Below are 19653 nucleotides of genomic sequence, written 5' to 3' on the forward strand. Positions count from 1 at the left end.
TGACGAGTGACGGTGTCACCCTGTCACACTCACAGGGTGCCACAGAGATTTTTTTTAAATGCTGTGTAATAAATAAAAAAATATCAACATTTTGAAGGCTGGACTAAAATGCTTCAGACAACAGTATTATGTGAAAACCTTCGAGTTGCAGTTTCTGTTGGTTCTTAATTGTTGCTGGTTGAATATCCAATCATTGAATATTCAATCCGCAATTTTTTGTTTTCTACTGCCAAGTGTCCTTTTTAAATATCGTTGAATAAATGAACCATTGCTAATTCTAAAAATAATGTACTTTGATTACATGCTTTAAAGCTTTGTTTTCCACGACCTACAGACTCCCTAGAATACACCAGAGAGCATCTACGGATTAAAACAATATTCCGGGGCCCTAAGGCGGGCCCCGGTCCCCCCGCCGTGGTATGTCCGTCCTCCCCCCCCCCCCCCCACCTTTTAGGACGGATTGACGCCCCTGCCATCTCAGCTTGCAAGTTTGAACAGTTCTTTAATCTGCGCGTTCCACGAAGCGACGGCTCCATTATTACAACACAGGGGCTTTGGGGTCATGAAACTGTGAATAGCCTGTTCAGATTACGTAACGTCGGTATGGCTATATAACACGCAATTATTTAATAGCATAGAGAAAGGACTTGTAAATGCTGTGCTGTGTTACTGTCTGTATGTTCGTCTTCATAAACCAACACAAGACCAAGACCAAAGATGAGTGACAATTTAGAAGGTGCCAATAATATTCAGGGTATGAGTATTTCTCCTATTGATGATGATGTACCGGTAAGTACCAAGCATGAAACATTGTATTCCTCTGTTATTCAATGTTGATAACAAAGGAGGGACGCTGCGGCGTTGAAGAATTCCGTGCATTGTTGGCGGTGCAATCCAGACGCTGTACGTTTCCCCATTAGATCCGAGCTCGCTGTACGGTTTGCCATCATAGATAGATAGATAGATATTATACACATAAATGAATGTTTATGAGTGCAATGGTGCGAATATGTTCATGAGTTGAAAGATGGAATGTTCTATTCAACGAGGCGGAGCCGAGTTGAATGGAACATTCCAGCTTTCAACGAATGAACATTTCGCACCATTGCACGAATGAAAAACATTCATTATTTGTTTTTTATTCAATGTTGCAAATAGTGTATAATACAGAGTAATATGGACAAGATAAAAGTAAATATAAAATATATTAAAAGATGAAACAATAAACAAAAGGCAACCTCTAGGTCCGGGGAGAAGCACAGCTTTTGTTCCCCAGCCTATGAACAGACAAACCCAAAAAACAGACAGACATTAAAAATACAGGACAAAACTAACAGGACAAAATTGACAGGTGTAAGACAGAAAATAAAGCCGTTACAATTTCTACATACAAAAATAACATCAGAATCTTAGTATTCATTAAGAAAACGAGTTTTAAGTTTTTGGGTAAAAGTTGAGAGAGTACTCAATGATTTAAAAGAGTCATCCAGACTATTCCAAAATAAAGTGCCACGCTGGACAACACCATTTTTAGACAACGAGGTTCTACGATAGTTAACATACAGATTTTTCCTAGCAGCGCTACGGGTATAGGAGTGGATGTTTGAGGCAAGTGTAAAACTGGAGTTGAAACATGGAGGTAACAGATTATTCATATATTTATACATAAACTTTCCACACGTAACCACCACTTAAAGATTTGACGGGGAGATCAGTGGTGTGAGTGAGATCGCGATCAAATTCTAACTTTTATCTAAAAAGAAATACACAAAGTTGTAGGAATGGGCGTTTAATACACAAAGTTGTAGGAATGGGCGTTGCTTTTTTCCCCGTACTATATCACATCGACCAATAGTTTTGTCTTGTGGATGTCTTGACTACTATGAACGGACGGGTGGTTGAGCATGCGCCGACCGAGCGGATCCTCTCACGTGCATTTGTATGCAAGGCTATATATATAATAATGAGCGCAAAGCTAAGGTCGTATTGGTTTGTGCCAGCGTTCGATCCGAGATCTAGTATAACATGTGATTGTGTGAGCACTTAACACAAGTTGACGACAGAGGACGACCTACAACATCAAACGATCAATAATCAACAGCTATAAAACGAAGTACAGTGGAGTCTAGATAACGTGTAAAGTTGTATTATTCTTTTAGTTTGGGACGATATATTGGTGGCATGATTTAGGTTCTCGAGTCAATGTAGGCTACGTATGTATTTCTCATGTAATTTCTGCACGCTGGGTGTTTAACAAATGGCAAACGATCTGAAAAGCGACCGGAACAAGGGCACATCAAAGGTAAAATACGATTAGGTTAATGAAAGTATACTTCTACCCTCTAGAATCTAATAAGCCTCACGGGAGCCTTATAGTTTCTAGAAGTAGTTAAAGTATATAAAAACGCAGGCTGAGACTAGCCCCATAAATTGTTTCAATCTAGACCCAGTAACTTGGGCGCTGTACCCTGTACTGTATTCCTTTTTCGAAATGTTGACATTTTCTGTCATCCTCATAGTCATACTACTACTACTAGTAATGTATGACAGAAAATGTATGACAGAAAATGTCAAAATTTCGAAAAAGGAATACAGCGCCCCAGTTAGTAACTAGTCTAGGTCCAATCATGGAGGAAGAAATGCACTCCGGATTGGACCAATTTTATGGGCTGGTCATTGATGGACAAAAACGAACTATGGAGTATGGTTTGTTTTGTGTTCAACTTCAATGTTGGACAAACGCTGTAAGGAATCCAATCAACCAATTATTATGGATAAAGTATGTAACTTTTATTATTTTGAAATTGGAAACGTACATTTCAAATGTATGACATTTTTACATTTTGTTTTGAGCCCCATTTGATTTGGGTCCACTAGTTAGTATCCTAAAGGACTTTAGTGGGCCACTATAATAAGGATACTATAGTATTGGACCCACTCCCCTCCCCCCCCCCCCCCCCCCCCCCAACACCCCATGTTCCACTGAAAGCAATTTTCCCCATGGCCTATCCCGCTCACTTTTTTTCAGAATTGTTTTATTTACCAGCAAGGAAACAAATTGTTAATACTTGTTATTTAATTACTTTTTCTTTTTGTTATTGTTTACAGGAAAAGCTCGTACCGAATGGCTCGAATGTTATCTCTCCGCAGTATGGGAGTACTTTTGGGGACCCTAGTATCCCAAACAATGAGCCAGGAATGCAGCATCACCGGGCAAACTCGGTCAGTGGCTCGACGTTATCATTCCACAACATCAACTACGTCGTCAAGACCAAAGTGGACGGGAAGAAAATTGACAAAGTCATCTTAAATGAAGTCACGTATGTAAAACTTAGAGGGGGGGGTGTCTGTCTGGAGCCTCCCCCTCTCAGAACCCAAGCTCCACCCCTAATAAGATTGAAAAAACGCACGATGGTTCTAAGATACATTTAAAATAAAATTAAAATAACATAAAAAATTATGAGTAACACAGGAATGTCTTGCAATTTATGCTTGTGCTGCCCTCAGTTTTTGCTTTTGCTCAGCAGCATCTTCTACTCATTTATCATTAGCTTTATGAAATTAGGCCCTGGGCCCACTTTTATCAAGCTGTTTAGCAGAAAAATCTGGTCAGCAAATTTCTTGACTAAGAAAGCAAGAGATGACAAGGGTACCAGTTGCAGGAATAGTAATTGTATGGTATTTTGGCTATAGACATATCTTTGATAAGCAAGGATGTTTGAGCTTAGGATTGTACATGTCAGAGATTTGTCAGAGGTTTTCACACGGTTAGATTAGATTAGATTTATTGTCCACGTTAAAAACATAGAAACTTGTCTTCCAATGGCCAAATACAAGTATACACAATCAATATCATAACTATATAAATTACCAAAATAAGAGAAGTAGGAATACAAAGCAACAAACATTGCATTTTAAACTGTTAATCCTGCTCTACTAAATATCTTTCTTCAATGAATTCAACCCATTTTACTTTTAAAAAGTGTACTTAATCAAATGGTCTCTGTTTTCTCCACTAGTGGGATATTTGGACCTGGAATGAACGCTATCCTTGGTCCAACAGGCAGCGGAAAAACTTCGTAAGCATTTTAAATATTTTTAAAGGATTTTTAGTGGCTTTAAACTTGGTATCATAGTGTCTTACATAGGATCTAGAAACTGTCCTAACTTGCAGCACCGTCAGCATAAAAGTGTGCATGAGTTAAATTCAGAAGCCTATCGCAAAGCCTGTTAATCTAAAACGATAACCAAACTTATATTCAGACCATTTGAAAACCTGTAAAACTTTATCCCAATTGATCCAAGGTGTTACATAAATATTGATCCTAATTGTAATGAACTTTTGCAGACTGCTTACACAAACCAAAAGGACATATTGTAAATGCAAAGAATTAATAATGGTCCGACAGACATTTCAAGGTCTTCCTCAAGCAAGCTTATTGTGTGACAGCAAAACCCAATGCAATGCAAACCCTGTGTTGTCATTTAGCCTTGAGACAGACTCTGCTGGGCTCCAAAATGTTCACCCATTCATCAATTTTATGCCTCAGACAGTACTAAGATTGTAAACTTTGCACGATTGGTGGAAATTCGATAGTATGGTAAGGTTTGCGATAGCACCATATGTAATGATAACTATGGAACAATTTCGTCCAGCAATTTTGCTGAGCAAGAAATTTTGGTTGAACATATTTTGTGCACACTGAATGCTAATAATTGAGTAGCAAATCCTGATTTTTTGGTAGCAATTGAAAAGAACCTGGAACCAGAGGCTTCAACCAGTGTTTCGATCAGTATGGTCCGATTGTCTTTTAAAACAAAAAAAATAAATAAAAAATAGTCTTCTCCAGAAGCTGATTAGAGCATCTAAACGTTAAGTTGAAACCTACGGTTCTGAAACGTTGAGTTGAGACCTACGGTTCTCTTCAGAACCACCCCCAACTCAATTGGAGATTTTCATAACATTGTGTTACCGCAAACCTTTCTATAGTTTATGCATTATTTAACTAAGTTTTTGTGAAAGATTTCAAAAGGTTTCTTTCTTCCCCATAATTTCTTGACAGACTTCTGGATGTATTGGCTGCAAGAAAAGATCCACATGGTCTGTCAGGGACCGTGCTTATCGATGGCCAAGCTCAACCTGAAAACTTCAAACTCGTCTCTGGCTACGTAGTTCAGGTAGGAGTTTAGATATTACACTAAGTTTGAAAAGAATATACTTAATTTTATTATTTTGTATGAATCTTTTATCATGCTTTTTGTAAACAGACCTTGGATAAAGCTAATGTACATACTTATAAAACCACTTTATGAGTGTATTGGCCCGGTTTCATAGAGCTGCTTCTAAGCACAGAAACTTGCTAAGCACAAATGTCACATGTACAGTTGGTGACTTGTATCCTGCCTACTTTTTGCTAAGCAGAAACTTTGTAATTAGTATTTTCTGCTGAAGCGACTATGAAATTGAGCCGTTGTCTAATGTTTTTAATGGTATATTTATGACTTAATGTGTCATAGTGTTATGGTTATCACATAGTACAAAAACCCCAAAACAATCAAAATTTTAAACAGTTCATTTCAAAATCACATCATTAAGCTTGTCTCATTACTAAAACAATTCCACATTTTAGGATGATGTTGTCATGGGAACCCTCACTGTGAGAGAAAATTTGGAGTTCTCCGCAAATCTGAGGCTAGATAAGACCGTCACGAAAGAGGAACGGAAAATTCGAGTCCAAGATGTCATAAATGAACTTGGGCTGAATCTTTGCGCTGATACAAAGGTAGGTTTTCCACTTCTTTATCTTTCTCGGGAACTCATTGAGCAAGTTCAAGTGTGTACAATGGTTAACTAAAAGTTGACTATTTTGTCTCGAAACCAGATTTCAGTATTTTTACTGCATGATGAAATACATTATTAATAATTTAATAATAATCTTTTTTGATGTAAGTCAGCGGTTATCAAAGTCCAGAAGGAATATTTACCCGTTATTGCGCAAAGAAAACATCAAAGTTCATCAAAGCAAAAATAAATCAGTTGTGGAAGATAGCAATTTAGGCCATGGTACGTGTTATTTTACAGCTCAGGTACAATTACGCAAGTACTGAAAAAATTGTTTCTCACACAGGCTAATCTGAAACAAGGAGGATGCTATGTATTTTTCCTTTTTTTTAATTCATAATGGCAGATTTGTCCTTAGAAGGACGAAACACTAGGCTGGTATTTCTTCAACAGTTGTTCATGTCCAGTTAAAAATACAAAGTCCAAATGAAATCTGTTATGGTCATTATTAAGGTGGTTTTGTCTGTGTTTGTTGGTGGCAGTGGATAACTATATAGTTGACAACAAAGATAAGTTACACGGCATTGTTATCAACCCATGTTGTGTATTTAACCTTTTATAGCTGCATTAGGCAAGTTGAAGTTATGAAACACCAGATATAAAAAACACACAAGCAAGTGCAGTGTATTAAGTTTGAGGTCAAAGATAAGCGTTTGGGTCCAGGGGCTTGTTATGTGACCTTACTCGGGTGAAACACTAAGTGAAGAAATACAGTGGTGGACAAATTTAAATGCTTCATTTGTTGTTCCTGCTGGGATTACTACCAAGCAAATTGTGTGAAAGGTCAACAAACTATTGTTGCATTTCACTTGAATGGATTCTCATTCAGGAAGTTGGTAAAAGTTCAATTTAAAGTAAGGCCTAGCTACTTGAACAGCGACCACGTTTTCTGCAGGAGAATTTGCTGGCAAACTTCTCTAGTCTGCCCTCTGCATGTATTTTCACATGATCATGGCCCTTTGGTGTTTTAACACCCTTCTGTGTTTTAAAAAATTACCATGTCAGTTTCCCTTGTAGTCTACCTGTAATACTTGATATTTTTTACATTTTAAGAACTGTTTCAAGTTTCATTTGTAATTTTCAGTTTTATGTTCAGTTCATGGAACGTAAGTAACACCATGCCCTTGAAAGGACATTGGGGGCTGTAGCTGAAGGCAAGGCTTTAGCCAGTATTTGGTGTAAAAAGATTCGGCAAATTGTTCACTTACAATACGTGTACATAAGCGACAGACACAACATGGTGTCCAAATTTAAAACAGGGTGTCCACAGCTCCAGGCTGCCAGACACATAATAGACACCCAGACACCATTTCTACCTCCATGCTATGATTATGGTCAATTGGTCTTTGTACTGAATTACTTAGTAGTTGGCGTAAAACAAAATTACCAGGGCAGTCTTGAAACTGTTCAAAACAGGGTGTCCTCCAAATTTAGAAGAGGTAGTCCGAAGGACACCCTGTTCTGGACACCCTGTTCTTGTCAACTGGTCCTCAGCTTGCTTATGAAGCCAGTAGTTGCGTAACCTTAAATTACCAGGGAGTGTCGACCTGGAGCTCTGATTTCCAATGATGAATTTATTTCATGGTTAACACTCAGCTGGAGTACAGCCTTGAAATCCGGATTGAATTCCTGTAAAGTATTTCCACTTTAGTTCCAATTTGCCTTGAATTAGAGATCATTATACCACAGCTTGTATGGAGAAGTCATTGAATGGTCGTGGTGATAGAAAGGTTAAAACAAGCTTGCCAACTCCATCAACCTACACCCCACCCCACCCCCCCCCCATCACCCCCCCCCCCTCCCAATCATGCTAAAAAGGTTCGCAAAGCTTAATCAAAAATCATGACATGATTCTCTCTACACCTAATTTGTGCAATATTTTTGGTTCCAAATCTAAAATGTTCAGTGTTCATACACATTACGCTCTCTCCAGGACAGCCTGTTCGAGAGCGCTAACACTAACAGTAAAAACACCAAAAGAAAATTTCACGGAAAAAGTTGAAGAAAAAGAAATGTTTACTATTATTATTATTAGTTTATCCACACCATATGCTGGAGGCTGAATTGCACAGTGGTTTCAGCAAGATAAAAACCCCTAAAATACACAGAATGTTTTATTTATTTATTTTATTTATTTATTTTAAATCTTTAGACATACACAATAGTTACAATTTGTACAGGGGCTGTCAAGGTTAAAACAAAAGTGTGAAACTGTCATCAAAAGATGTGTAAAACTAGACCCCTGCCAACGATAAAAATATAATTATACAATATAAAAAGGTGATTGTACTGAAACATTTATGAGTGTGGATGCCAGCAAAATGTATCAGATTGATGCCAAAGGTGATCTTTAAGTTATTGAAGTTGACATTCAACATTGTCCATAGATTAAGTGTAATTAATAATGTTGATTTTGTTATGTTATTTCCTTCCTCCATGATTGGTATCATTTAAGCCACAGGGAAAGGATTTCCTGCAGGCACAAAGTGTACACACAGCACTTTGGAAGACAACAATTGGCTTTAAATGACATTCCATGTAGATGACAGTTCACAACTGCTGTGAACAATTTTATGAACTTGTTGAATGTTTCACATTATTAGCTGTACAGTTACACGTACGCTTTGTGTTAATTAGCTCACCTGGAAACTGCATTTTACTTGCCCCAGGGAAATTTTAGGCGCCCAGCTTTTTAACCATGTATTGTCATTTATAACTATGTGATGTATAAATGGAAAGGTTTACAAACTTTTGTTGAGTTTCCTCAGTAAGGAAGTCAGTAAAAGTTTAAATTGAAGAACTATGAGTTCACTAAGTCTACAACTACATAAGTTTTTCTGTGTTTGTTTGTGGCAGTCAGGGAGACAATCTATCAAGTTGACTAAAAAGATAAGTTGCCCTATAAATTGTCAGGGTTGTTTAGATAAATGTTTATTGCTGCAACAGGCAAATCGATGTTATGAAACACCAGATAAGAAAAAGTCTTTCATAACTTGCACTCAATGCATTAATGCACTCGACTTTAGAGGTAAATAATGAGGGTTTATTTCATAATAATAATAATATACACATATTGACTGGCAATGAAGTAACTAGTGTACGTCTATTCCCGAGGGACTTTGAGTGACCAGAAGAGGGGCCTATTTCCCAAGGCCGGGGGAAATAGGCCCCTCTTCTGGTCACTCACAGGCCCGAGGGGAAATAGATGTACACTAGTTATCGAATTATGCCAGTCAACATGTGTTTTATAACACAGCTCGGTCGTAAATGTGAAATAAGAACAGAAATCTGGAAAAGACAGGAAGTTTTGTAGTTCATGCAATCTTACAATAAACAATACAGTAGAGGAATTTAAAAAGAGTCGATAAAAACACAAGAGGGGAGAGTTTACCAGCACGATTCACCCTCAGCCAAGATCCTCAGCATCTGGCTATAATTATTTGCAGTTAAAGCAATACAGTTATATAACTGGGCTAAACATTAAAACATTAATACAAAACCAGCGGGTTATGCAAATGAGTTATCCATTTCCAGATCATTGGTGCAAATCCCACTTTGTTCATCCTAACATTTTTATCATTATTTATACTACAACTATTAAAGACAATGACTGGACACCTTTGGTAACATTTGCATAAAATAACCTGTGAAATTTTTGGCTGAATCGGTCATCGGATTTTCAGGAGAAAAATGAAAGAAAAAACACCCTTGTTGCATTACTTGGCGTGCTTTCAGATATAATAAAAGGCTTCAGCTGAAGTCTTTTACTATATGAGTGAGAAATTAAATCTTTCTCAAAAACTTTGTTACTTTGCTTGTCACCCAAAATTTGTTATGCTAACAATTATTTTGAGTAATAACCAGGCTCCAATGTTTAAATTAAAAGATAACTACAATTACAACGGGTTGATTTATTTGATATTGTTTTTGTTTAACAGGTTGGGACAGAGTTCATTCGGGGTGTCTCTGGGGGAGAGAGGAAACGGACTAATGTTGGTATGGAATTGATCACCAAGCCAAACGTTCTGTTTCTGGACGAGCCTACAACTGGTCTTGATGCAAGCACAGCTAACGCCGTCATGGTGCTACTCTCAAAGTATGTCTTACTTAACTCATACTCTATCAATCCATCAAAAGCCAACATGTGTTTTGCTGGAATTTGATGCATACGATCAGCACACCCCCCAAAAAAATTGCCAATGCTCAAATTTGGGGTAAAATTCTACAAGACTGTCTGGCTTGTTGTTGGACAAGTTTACTGGACCAGACTTTATTTTACACACCAAAAGGGGGGAGAATCTACAACTTGAGGGCCTTATCAAAAAGCAGGCCTGATACTTCACAGAGGCAAAGAAGGTGGTTGCCTCCATACCCCTGGTTACTGCCTTGGTGGCCATGAAATGACAGTAGAAAATTACAGTTTCCTCATAATATGCCCTTTATCAAGGAGAAAGTGCCTTGGTGTGCCCTTGCCCTTTCAAAAACGAAGCAAACAGGGCTGAAAAGGTCAAGGTGGAAATGCCATCCATTCAACATTACCTAAAGTTTGGATCCAAGTTTCATATCCTTTTATTAGTACCATGTATTAACTTTCATTTCTGCCAACTGTCCCTTGGGTAAACTGGAACAACGCCTGCACTTAACCACTTCTACTTGAATGTTGGCTTATCAGACACCCTCAAGATAAAAACAAATAACAATTATTTTTTCTTTGGTTTTACCCATTTTACCCATTTTACACCGATGTGTATCAGTACTCATTCGAGCCCTGTGAAAAAAAATGCCAGGAAATTTCCACCACAAAAATGTATCCATAATTTGTTATGGTTTTTTTAATTTCAAAGGTTGACCAAGCGAGGGCGCACCATCATCTTCTCCATCCACCAGCCTCGATACTCCATCTACAAGTTGTTTGACAGACTGCATCTCTTGTCGCTAGGCAACACGGTGTATCATGGACCAGCCAAAGAGGCCCTGCAGTACTTCTCTGATAGCGGTGAGTGAAGTCACCATGGTTTGGGCCCAGTTTCATAAGGGCCTTAAAGGATTTGGGGACTTTTTGTAACACAAAACACAATGTTAACAGATTTAAATTAAACTTACACCGTTTGAAGATAATGAAAGCTAACCTTAAAATATTAGTTGCTGAGGTGCAGTAGTTTTTGAGAAATGAGTAAAACAATGAAAATACGAAAATACATGCTAAAATAATTTTCGTCTCATGATCACTGAGACGAAAATTATTTATATGACATTGTTTTACTCATTTTTCAAAAAACTACAGCACCTCAGCAAGTAATATTTTCATGGAAGCTTTCTACTATTATTATCTTCAAACTGTGTAAGTTTAACGTAAATCTGTGGACATTGTGGTTTTTGTCCTGCAAAAAGTACATAGACCCTTTAAGCAGAGAAAATTGCTTAGCATTTTTCTGCCATGCATGACTGAGCAGAATACCAGTTGGAGTTGTCATTATTACATGTTACATTGCCTTTAAGAGAATGCTTGACTCCAGATCCTGTTTCTTACGATCACGATTCCCCGCTTACGTGCAAGCGCCGAATTTCTGCGCTAGCCTTGTGAGCGTAGAATGCCTAATAAAGTAGAGTGCGCAGAATCACAAATTTGTCGCTTGCCCGTGAAATATGCTTGCTGTAAGCACAGAATTCTCTGCTTCTGTAAGCGCCGATTCTGTGCTTACGGTAAGCAGAGCCATAAAATTGGGCCCAGAACATACTGATTGAAACATTGACTTGAAAAGAGATTTAGACGTTTTCACTCGGTGTTACCACAAACCTCTCTTAGTCATATTCCTTTAGTTGTGATGTATCCGGTATTAATTTCTTGGTTTCTCTGGTTTACATTTCTCAGGTTACGTTTGTGAGGAACACAACAACCCTCCAGATTTCTTCCTGGACATTATTAATGGAGATTCTACTGCTGTTACCATGGCAATGGATGAGGAAGATACTGCATACAGTAAGTTAGGGATAAGAAGAGGGGTGGGGTAAGAGTTGGAGGGGATTCAGTTGGACATTTTGTTATTTTGTTTAAAATTTATAAAAAAACACTTAACGGCACAATTAGCCCTGATAACATCAATAGGAAACAAGAAGAAAAGTTAAATTTTGGATGATGGGAAAAATCAAAATGGGGAAACCATGCAATAAGGTAGGGACTGAAAACCCAATCCATTATTTTAAAGTTTTGGTCTGAGGTGGGATTCAACCGGGGAGGTCCACAGCGGCGAAAGGCAGGGAAAGAAACCACTGATCCAGCCTAACATAATAAATATTATATGTAGAGACAAGGTAAACTTGACTCATTGTTTTCACTGTATATTTGTAGTTTTTGTCAACTAAACTAATTAGTAGTTATACGCTAGTTAATTAACATATATTCTGTACGCCCAAATATCCAAATGTGTTTGATACTTGTGGAGAAATGTTGGCTTTATTCACAAATTCTTGACTCCACCAGCCACTGAGAAAATACTTCATGCACTCATTTCTTGATGATTGGATTTTGGTAACGTTCTTCTTTTTCACTCACTTCAAACTCAATTTTCTAAACTACAAAAATTACAAAATGCAGCTAGTCGCTTTGTCACACTTACCAGTCAACACACTCACATTACACCAGTACTGAAGTCACCTCACTGGCTGCCAGTCAAATCTTGCATTGCTTTCAATCTTCTGCTACTTACCTTTCATTGCATTCATGGTTGCTCCTTTATATATTATTTCTTTGGTGAAAGCGTATACTCCTGAACGATCTCTTCGATTGTTATACTTGCTTGCTACTACATGTTCCTATGGATTAGGAAATCATGGGGGTTGAAGTTTCAGTCACATGCTGGACCCACTCTCTCGAATGACCTACCACTTCAAATTCCTAATATTTCTTGTGTTGATAATTTTAAGATTAAAAACCATGGCTTATCTATAATTGTTCTTTGTCTGATTTTCCTCTTTCCCCTTTCCTTACTGCGTGAGGGTTCTCTCCCCTGTGCCTTGAGCACCTTCATTTGGTGGGTTTTGTCGCCTTACACAAATTCTATATTAATATTATTCTTTACGAATAGTACTAATGTTAATAATTAATACTTCTTTACCGGGAATTCTATTGCTAATAATTGGTACTTCTTCACTAACAAAACTAATACTCTTTCAATTGTTTGACTTCCTTTTTTAATGTTCAACTACCTGAAGCAGGCATCAATTGTCGTGATGAAAATGATGGCCCTGAAAAACCCAAGATCACAGAAGTCTTCAAGACATCTAATCATGAGCGCAAGCTTGGGGAGTCGGCCAGCCAGATCTACAAACAGTACACAGCCACAGATCAAGTCAACACCGTTGTTATTGAGTATCCAACTTCCTTTGCCACACAGGTAAGAGGTTATAGGCTGGAAAAGCATAACGTTGTTCCTCAAAAAATACTGCTCACAATTTTTTTTTTGCTAAAGCAAAACAAAACTAGTGGGGTACAATTGCAACAATACAAACTTTATGAAGTTTTGGTTGGTGAGCAATTTTTGTTCAGGAAGATTTTTGTCAGGATTTTCTATGAATTCAAACAATATTTTTCTCAATGAAAGTGTTTGTAGAGGTCAAAGCTTGTCCTTATTAACGTCTGTAATCCCATACTTTTTCCGACACCTTGGTTTAAAAAAGGACTTGTTTCCCTTCAAAAATTAATTTCTAAGATTTGCAACTTAATTCCAGCAGTAATACACATTCCGTCTTCATTTCTTTTCACAGCTCTATTACGTCTCAAAGAGAACAATCTTGAATATTCTGAGGAACCCGATGCAGTCTTACATCCAGGTAAACTACAAGAAAATCTTTTGTCATTTATGAGCTTGTCTTCTGTATTGGGTTAGGATGTCAGTGATTAACATCCCATCAAGAATGAAAGTTGTACGGAGACGTCAGAAACCCTTGTCACTTGTAACCCATCATCTTCTATATTTTACATCCAAATTGGATGTACAAATTGACAGCTTCTGCTGTCACTATGACGGGATTGCTGGAAAGGTCATTTGTTGATTTGTACATGGCTTTATACAACCAAAGTTAGGCTTTGGTGCACAGAGTGTCTGGTTCCGTTTTGTGTTTGATTACAAGCACTGAAATCATAATTGTGTGTTCTAGAAGCCCAGCAATACCCTCATTCAAAGTGGGAAAAGATTTATATTTGCAATTTGCACACAGACTTGTTTGTTTCCCCACAGAATTCAGTTTTATTTAGTTTATTCAAGTGGTCCATTTTTACTGGTTGTATATTCACTTTGAAAGTTATTGTTTATTTTATTCTTCATTTCCTCTTTAGTTCCTTTTCATGATTATATTTGGTCTGGTCGTCGGTGGTCTTTACTTCCAACTTGATCTATCCACAGCAGGAATCCAAAACAGGTGAGCCACATTCCAGAAAAAAAAACACAATCTTGTCCATCCCCCCATTAATTTTTAGAAATACGGGCTCGACAGGGTGCATGTCTCTTCTGTTACCTGGCCATTAAATTGGGCACATAACTTCACATACAATTTAACTCCAAAAATGGCGGACAGTAACAGCGTTTGACATCAGATCAACTGGTCAAAATGTGTTAACTACGTTCTTTTAAGAGTGATTATTTCTGCAATGACTTTCTTGTATTTTTTTTTTTTTTTTTTTTTAGGATTGGAGCATTTTTCTTTCTCATCATGAACATGGTGTTTAGTAACCTCAGTGCTGTGGAATTATTCATCAAAGAGAGGGTCATCTTTATGTAAGTCCACTATTTTTTTATTTTTTTTTACTTTGGAGCATACAACTTCAAGTTACTTTTATCGCTAACGTATGCCCAAGATAATATCGTTGCAAGGACACAGAGTGTCATGACTGTGATTCGAACCCACCCTCTGCTGATAAGGTCAACTGAACTCATCAATTTTATTTGGTAGTGATGAATGAATTTAACGGTGAAATTTTTCTAATTTTTTGTTTAAACCTTTGTTAGACATGAGTCAGCGAGCGGCTTCTACAGATGTTCCTCTTATTTCTTTGCCAAAGTCTTCTGCGATCTACTCCCGATGAGAATTATTCCCACCTTCATCTTCTGCTCCATTACTTACTGGATGATAGGTACAATCAAAGTTTACTTCTTTTTTTTCCCCAGCAATTTGTCTAATTTTGACTGGACAATTTGTGATTCCGTCAATCGTGATTTTAAAAGTCATGGGCTGGAATTCACGAAGCACAAAGATTCATCTTTAGATGAGTTGTCAGTATTACCATAGTGATTTGTATTGTGACATCACACTTTCCTTAGCAATTAAGATTGATTCACAGTTAAGATTGATCTTAGCTCTGTGTAAATCGGCCCCACGGGCCAACTTCCATAGGCACAATCCTGGGTCCAATTTCATATTTTGATTTGTGTTTTTGATTGATTGATTGATTGATTTCCCAACTTATCTTATATTTCAGGACTGAAAGCTGATGTGGCAGCGTTCTTCATTTACTGTCTGACTCTGATCTTGACGACAGTCACAGCCTGTGCCTTGTCCTTTGCAATCAGTTCCAGTGTATCCATCATGGCAGTCGCCACCTTGTTTGTTGCCGTCGCATATATCTTCATGATGGTAGGTTTATCTTTTAAGTCTACTGGAATATGACGCTTTGAGACGTATAGTTGTCAGCAGGTCTGCCAGGGCACGTCTCTGAGACTTAGAGGACCATTCTAAAGTCAAGTAATAGTTTTCTTGGCCAGTCTAAAGTCAAATCCCCAGACTTCTAGGGCCAACTCAAGTCAATTATTTTGGTATTTTGGGCCAGTCTGAAGTAAAATCCCAAGACTTATAGGGCCATTAGTCTTAAATCCTATGTCTTTCTAGGTCCAGTCTAAAGTCAGGTCACAAGACTTAAGTTTTCAGAAGTCAATAATTATCAAACAATAAGAAGCAGGACAGTTCTTTTCAGATTTTAGAAATCTCTTAATTCTGAATATACAATCCGCAATAGTAGAGAAGTCTCTCGGAGTCCAAACAAAGTTACTCTGCGCAAGTAGAATAAGAAGCAGAGACAAGTTCTTAAAGAACCTAATCTACCCAGCAAGTAGATATACACCTGGTAATACCACAAAACAAATAATTTTTTTATACCTAAATAGCAATGTTGGCAAAAACTAGACATCTCATATATTTCTTTTCCTTTTGTTAATTCCCAGATCTTTAGCGGCTTGTTGCTGAACATATCAACTTTACCCGTCTGGCTCCAGTGGCTTCAATACATCAGTATATTCAGATACAGTCTCAATGTGAGTAGTCATGTCGGAGTGTTTTGGCCGGAGCGGTCTTGGTGCACCAGACTCTAACTCTGGTGTTGTCAGCTCATGACACTCGTTTCTTTACAGGGCTCAAATTTTCAAACAACAAGACGGCAGAATCTTTACTGGACTGGGATTTTATTTACAAGACTAGTACCAAAATGAGAACACAGTTTTTTCTTCATAACTGTTTTATTTGAACAAATACTATGAGAAGATTTGTCTCTTCTCATTTATGGGTGATACTCAGTATTGAAAGATATTTGTGAGACTCAAACTCAGCATTTGAACATCATTCTTTTGAGACAAAGATGTTGAATTGATGAATTAAAAACAAGACCATCGGACTTGTCCTATTTTGAGTTTACTGGCTCAACCCTGAAATCCCTCGCTGGTGTAAAATCCCAGCTCGCCTCAACAGGGTTCTTAACAATGATTGTCTGCTTCGTTGTTTTGCTCGCTGGTGTAAAATCCCAGCTCGCCTCAACAGGGTTCTTAACAATGATTGTCTGCTTCGTTGTTTTGCTCGCTGGTGTAAAATCCCAGCTCGCCTCAACAGGGTTCTTAACAATGATTGTCTGCTTCGTTGTTTTGCTCGCTGGTGTAAAATCCCAGCTCGCCTCAACAGGGTTCTTAACAATGATTGTCTGCTTCGTTGTTTTGCTCGCTGGTGTAAAATCCCAGCTCGCCTCAACAGGGTTCTTAACAATGATTGTCTGCTTCGTTGTTTTGCTCGCTGGTGTAAAATCCCAGCTCGCCTCAACAGGGTTCTTAACAATGATTGTCTGCTTCGTTGTTTTGCTCGCTGGTGTAAAATCCCAGCTCGCCTCAACAGCGTTCTTAACAATGATTGTCTGCTTCGTTGTTTTGCTCGCTGGTGTAAAATCCCAGCTCGCCTCAACAGGGTTCTTAACAAAGATTGTCTGCTTTGTTGTTTTGATGGGGAATTAAATCGTAGTGCCTGTGTATTATGTTAGGCATGTAAAAGAGCTAACTAATCATCATGGAATTTTTTTTTTTTTTTTATGAAACTTGTATTCATTGAATTTTCTTCCAGTCGTTATCAGTGAATGAATTGAAAGGACTTGTCTTCTGTGGTAATGCAACCATCCCAGCAACTTGGTGAGTTGTCTGTTGTAATTTTAATTTAATTAACCTTTTAATTTTTTTTTAATTTTTTTTTTTTTAAAGGCACTGGACACATTTGGTAATTGTCAATTAGCATAAACTTGGTAATGAGCTATGTAGAGCTGTTAAATACTGTGAGATATTACTCTCTCTGAAGCATCATAGTTTTTGAGAAAAGGGTAACTTCTCACTAAAATATTTGAATCTAAGAAAGACTGCAGGCATGAAGCCTTTCTGTCCTTTCGTACAGTAGTGAAATCTGACCTGTTTGTCTGACTTCAGGATGTTTAGTTTCTATTTTTAGCATAAGTGCAAAGTGCTATGGCAACTGAAAAGAATTCTCCACTTTCTAAAATAATTGTCTAAAAAAGATTCCAAGCAATAACTCTTACTCGTTTTGTTTTTAGCGTGTCCGGTGAGGCTTATTTAGCGAATCAGGGAATCGACGACTCGGAATGGGGATTATGGGAGAATTTGGTCGCTTTGGGTTCCATTTCCCTCATCTGTCTCTTCCTGGGTTACGTACAGCTCCGACGCATCCGTAAACTGAAGTAAGGGCCCATGCCCTAAGCTACCTACCCCAACCTTCTCCCACTTTAGCTGCATTCAGCTCCGACGCATCCGTAAACTGAAGTAAGGGCCCATGCCCCAATCTACCTACTCCCAACCTTCTACCTAGCTTGCATTCAGCTTAGACGCATCCATAAACTGAAGTGCCTACCATCAACATTCATCTGTGTAGGACGTAGGATAAAACTTATTCAAATAATTATTCTTAATTCCCAATGCAATGACTACATCTTTTAACAATACTTAATACTCAAAGTAAAAAATAAAACCAGTGAACAAGAAAAAGTAACTGGAAATTGGCAGTGGATGTCAAGCTCATGAGAGGGAAAACTTTATGATGTAAATGTCAATATTATTGAAGAGAACTCTTCGAAAGAAGCTTTGAAGAATGTTTTCATCTCAACAAAATTGTTATGTACCTTTCAGATGCTATTTTGTAAAAGTGTTTTTATGAGAATAGGATTATGTTTACAAAGTATATTTTAGCAAAAATAGTTACTGTCTCTTTGAAATTTTAATAGTTTTAAGCAATGATGACTATTTTACAGTAATGTTTTAAAAGAAGAAAACTAATCCAAGCTGATGTGTATGACTATATTAAAGCTTCTATCTCTCCCTGATTCTAGAGAAGTTCCCTGAAAATAAACCAATATTTCCAAGTTCTGACAACCTCCCTGCTAATGGAAACTTTTTTCCCTATTTTGTTGAATGTAATTTTAAATGTTTCCTTGATTGTTTGATAAAAATGATAAAATAGACATCTTTTTTATCTGACAATTAACACCTGTTATCTCCATATTCTTTCCAAAAAGTTGACTTAATTGGATCATGCACAAACCAGTTGAGCTTCTGACGGCCCAAGGCAGACTAACTGCTGGACCATTAAGTTAATGTCCCAAAGTAATTCAATGTAAATACAACCACCGGTGAAAAGGATGTTTAGTTCCGAGCAGAAATTTGTATATTTCAACATTTCATGCCATTGGCTTTTTAAGTCTGAATGACAGCACAATTTTTATCCTAAGAATTTAAGTTTATAAAAATGTAATAAAATTAAAACTTTTATTAGTCACATTTGCCATTAAGATTAGTCGACAGGCATTGTAGAGATAACTGTTCAGCTCAAAAACAAATATGGAGTATAGTCATAGTTGAAACTGTTTACATTATTCTGACTACGAAGTTAAGATAACACTATGCATTCTCCAGAAGACGGTCAGAGCACACTGACCAAAACGCCAAGCAAACCGGCTCTTCTCAGAGCCAGCACTACTCACAAAAGAGATTTTTACATGGTGTCACCGCAAACCTTTCTTACTTTTAGACTATGAATTTGGTGTGTGGTTCAAATCCCTGCCATGAAACTTTGTGTCCTTGAGCAAGACTCGTGCATCCTGGGTACTTGTTTATTGCGAGGGCAGAGATGGTTCTTGTGGTTGATTTAGATTGGTGAGTTTGCACAGCACAGTCCTTACACTCCCAAGGGAGCTGAGATGGTTTTTAGGAATGAACACTGCACATAGAATTAGATTTTGTTTTCAATTTAACACAAAGTTTATAACTTATTCGAACTTTATTTATAGGTTTACATGAATGTAATAAGCATCTTGTTATTATCTTATTATGCAATAAACATTCCAATTAACCTCAAGTAGAAATCTGTTTTAAATTTCTGTTTTTATTTCACTCTTATAATTAATTCTGCAGACAAAAGTATACAGAACAAAATACAAGTTTGCGTTTTCTTATGAAAGCACGCCCGACCACGCCCCTTTGCGTGACCAAGACTAAACGAAACTG

The 19653-nt window shown here is 37.5% G+C and overlaps 1 protein-coding gene across 3 annotated transcripts; it reads left to right on the forward strand.

The window, feature by feature from the left end:
• Positions 1-615: 615 nt before the first annotated feature.
• On the forward strand, positions 616-19504 carry LOC117303854 (broad substrate specificity ATP-binding cassette transporter ABCG2-like). Of its 3 annotated transcripts, none has more exons than XM_033788245.1 (17): positions 616-789; positions 3109-3320; positions 4020-4079; positions 5064-5178; positions 5631-5783; positions 9781-9938; positions 10687-10838; positions 11715-11822; positions 13055-13236; positions 13607-13672; positions 14178-14260; positions 14527-14616; positions 14848-14972; positions 15318-15472; positions 16057-16146; positions 17213-17277; positions 17691-19504. In XM_033788245.1, the coding sequence occupies exons 1-17, from the start codon at positions 718-720 to the stop codon at positions 17836-17838; spliced, it is 2034 nt and encodes a 677-aa protein (XP_033644136.1). In that variant the 5' UTR covers positions 616-717; the 3' UTR covers positions 17839-19504. The 3 variants fall into 3 exon arrangements, with proteins under 3 accessions (XP_033644136.1, XP_033644137.1, XP_033644138.1); XM_033788246.1 differs by having other exon boundaries at positions 13058-13236; XM_033788247.1 differs by lacking the exon at positions 616-789 and adding an exon at positions 1993-2302.
• Positions 19505-19653: the final 149 nt, after the last annotated feature.

This window comes from Asterias rubens, chromosome 20 (genome assembly GCF_902459465.1).
Source record: "Asterias rubens chromosome 20, eAstRub1.3, whole genome shotgun sequence".
In the NCBI taxonomy this organism is placed as follows: Eukaryota; Metazoa; Echinodermata; class Asteroidea; order Forcipulatida; family Asteriidae; genus Asterias; species Asterias rubens.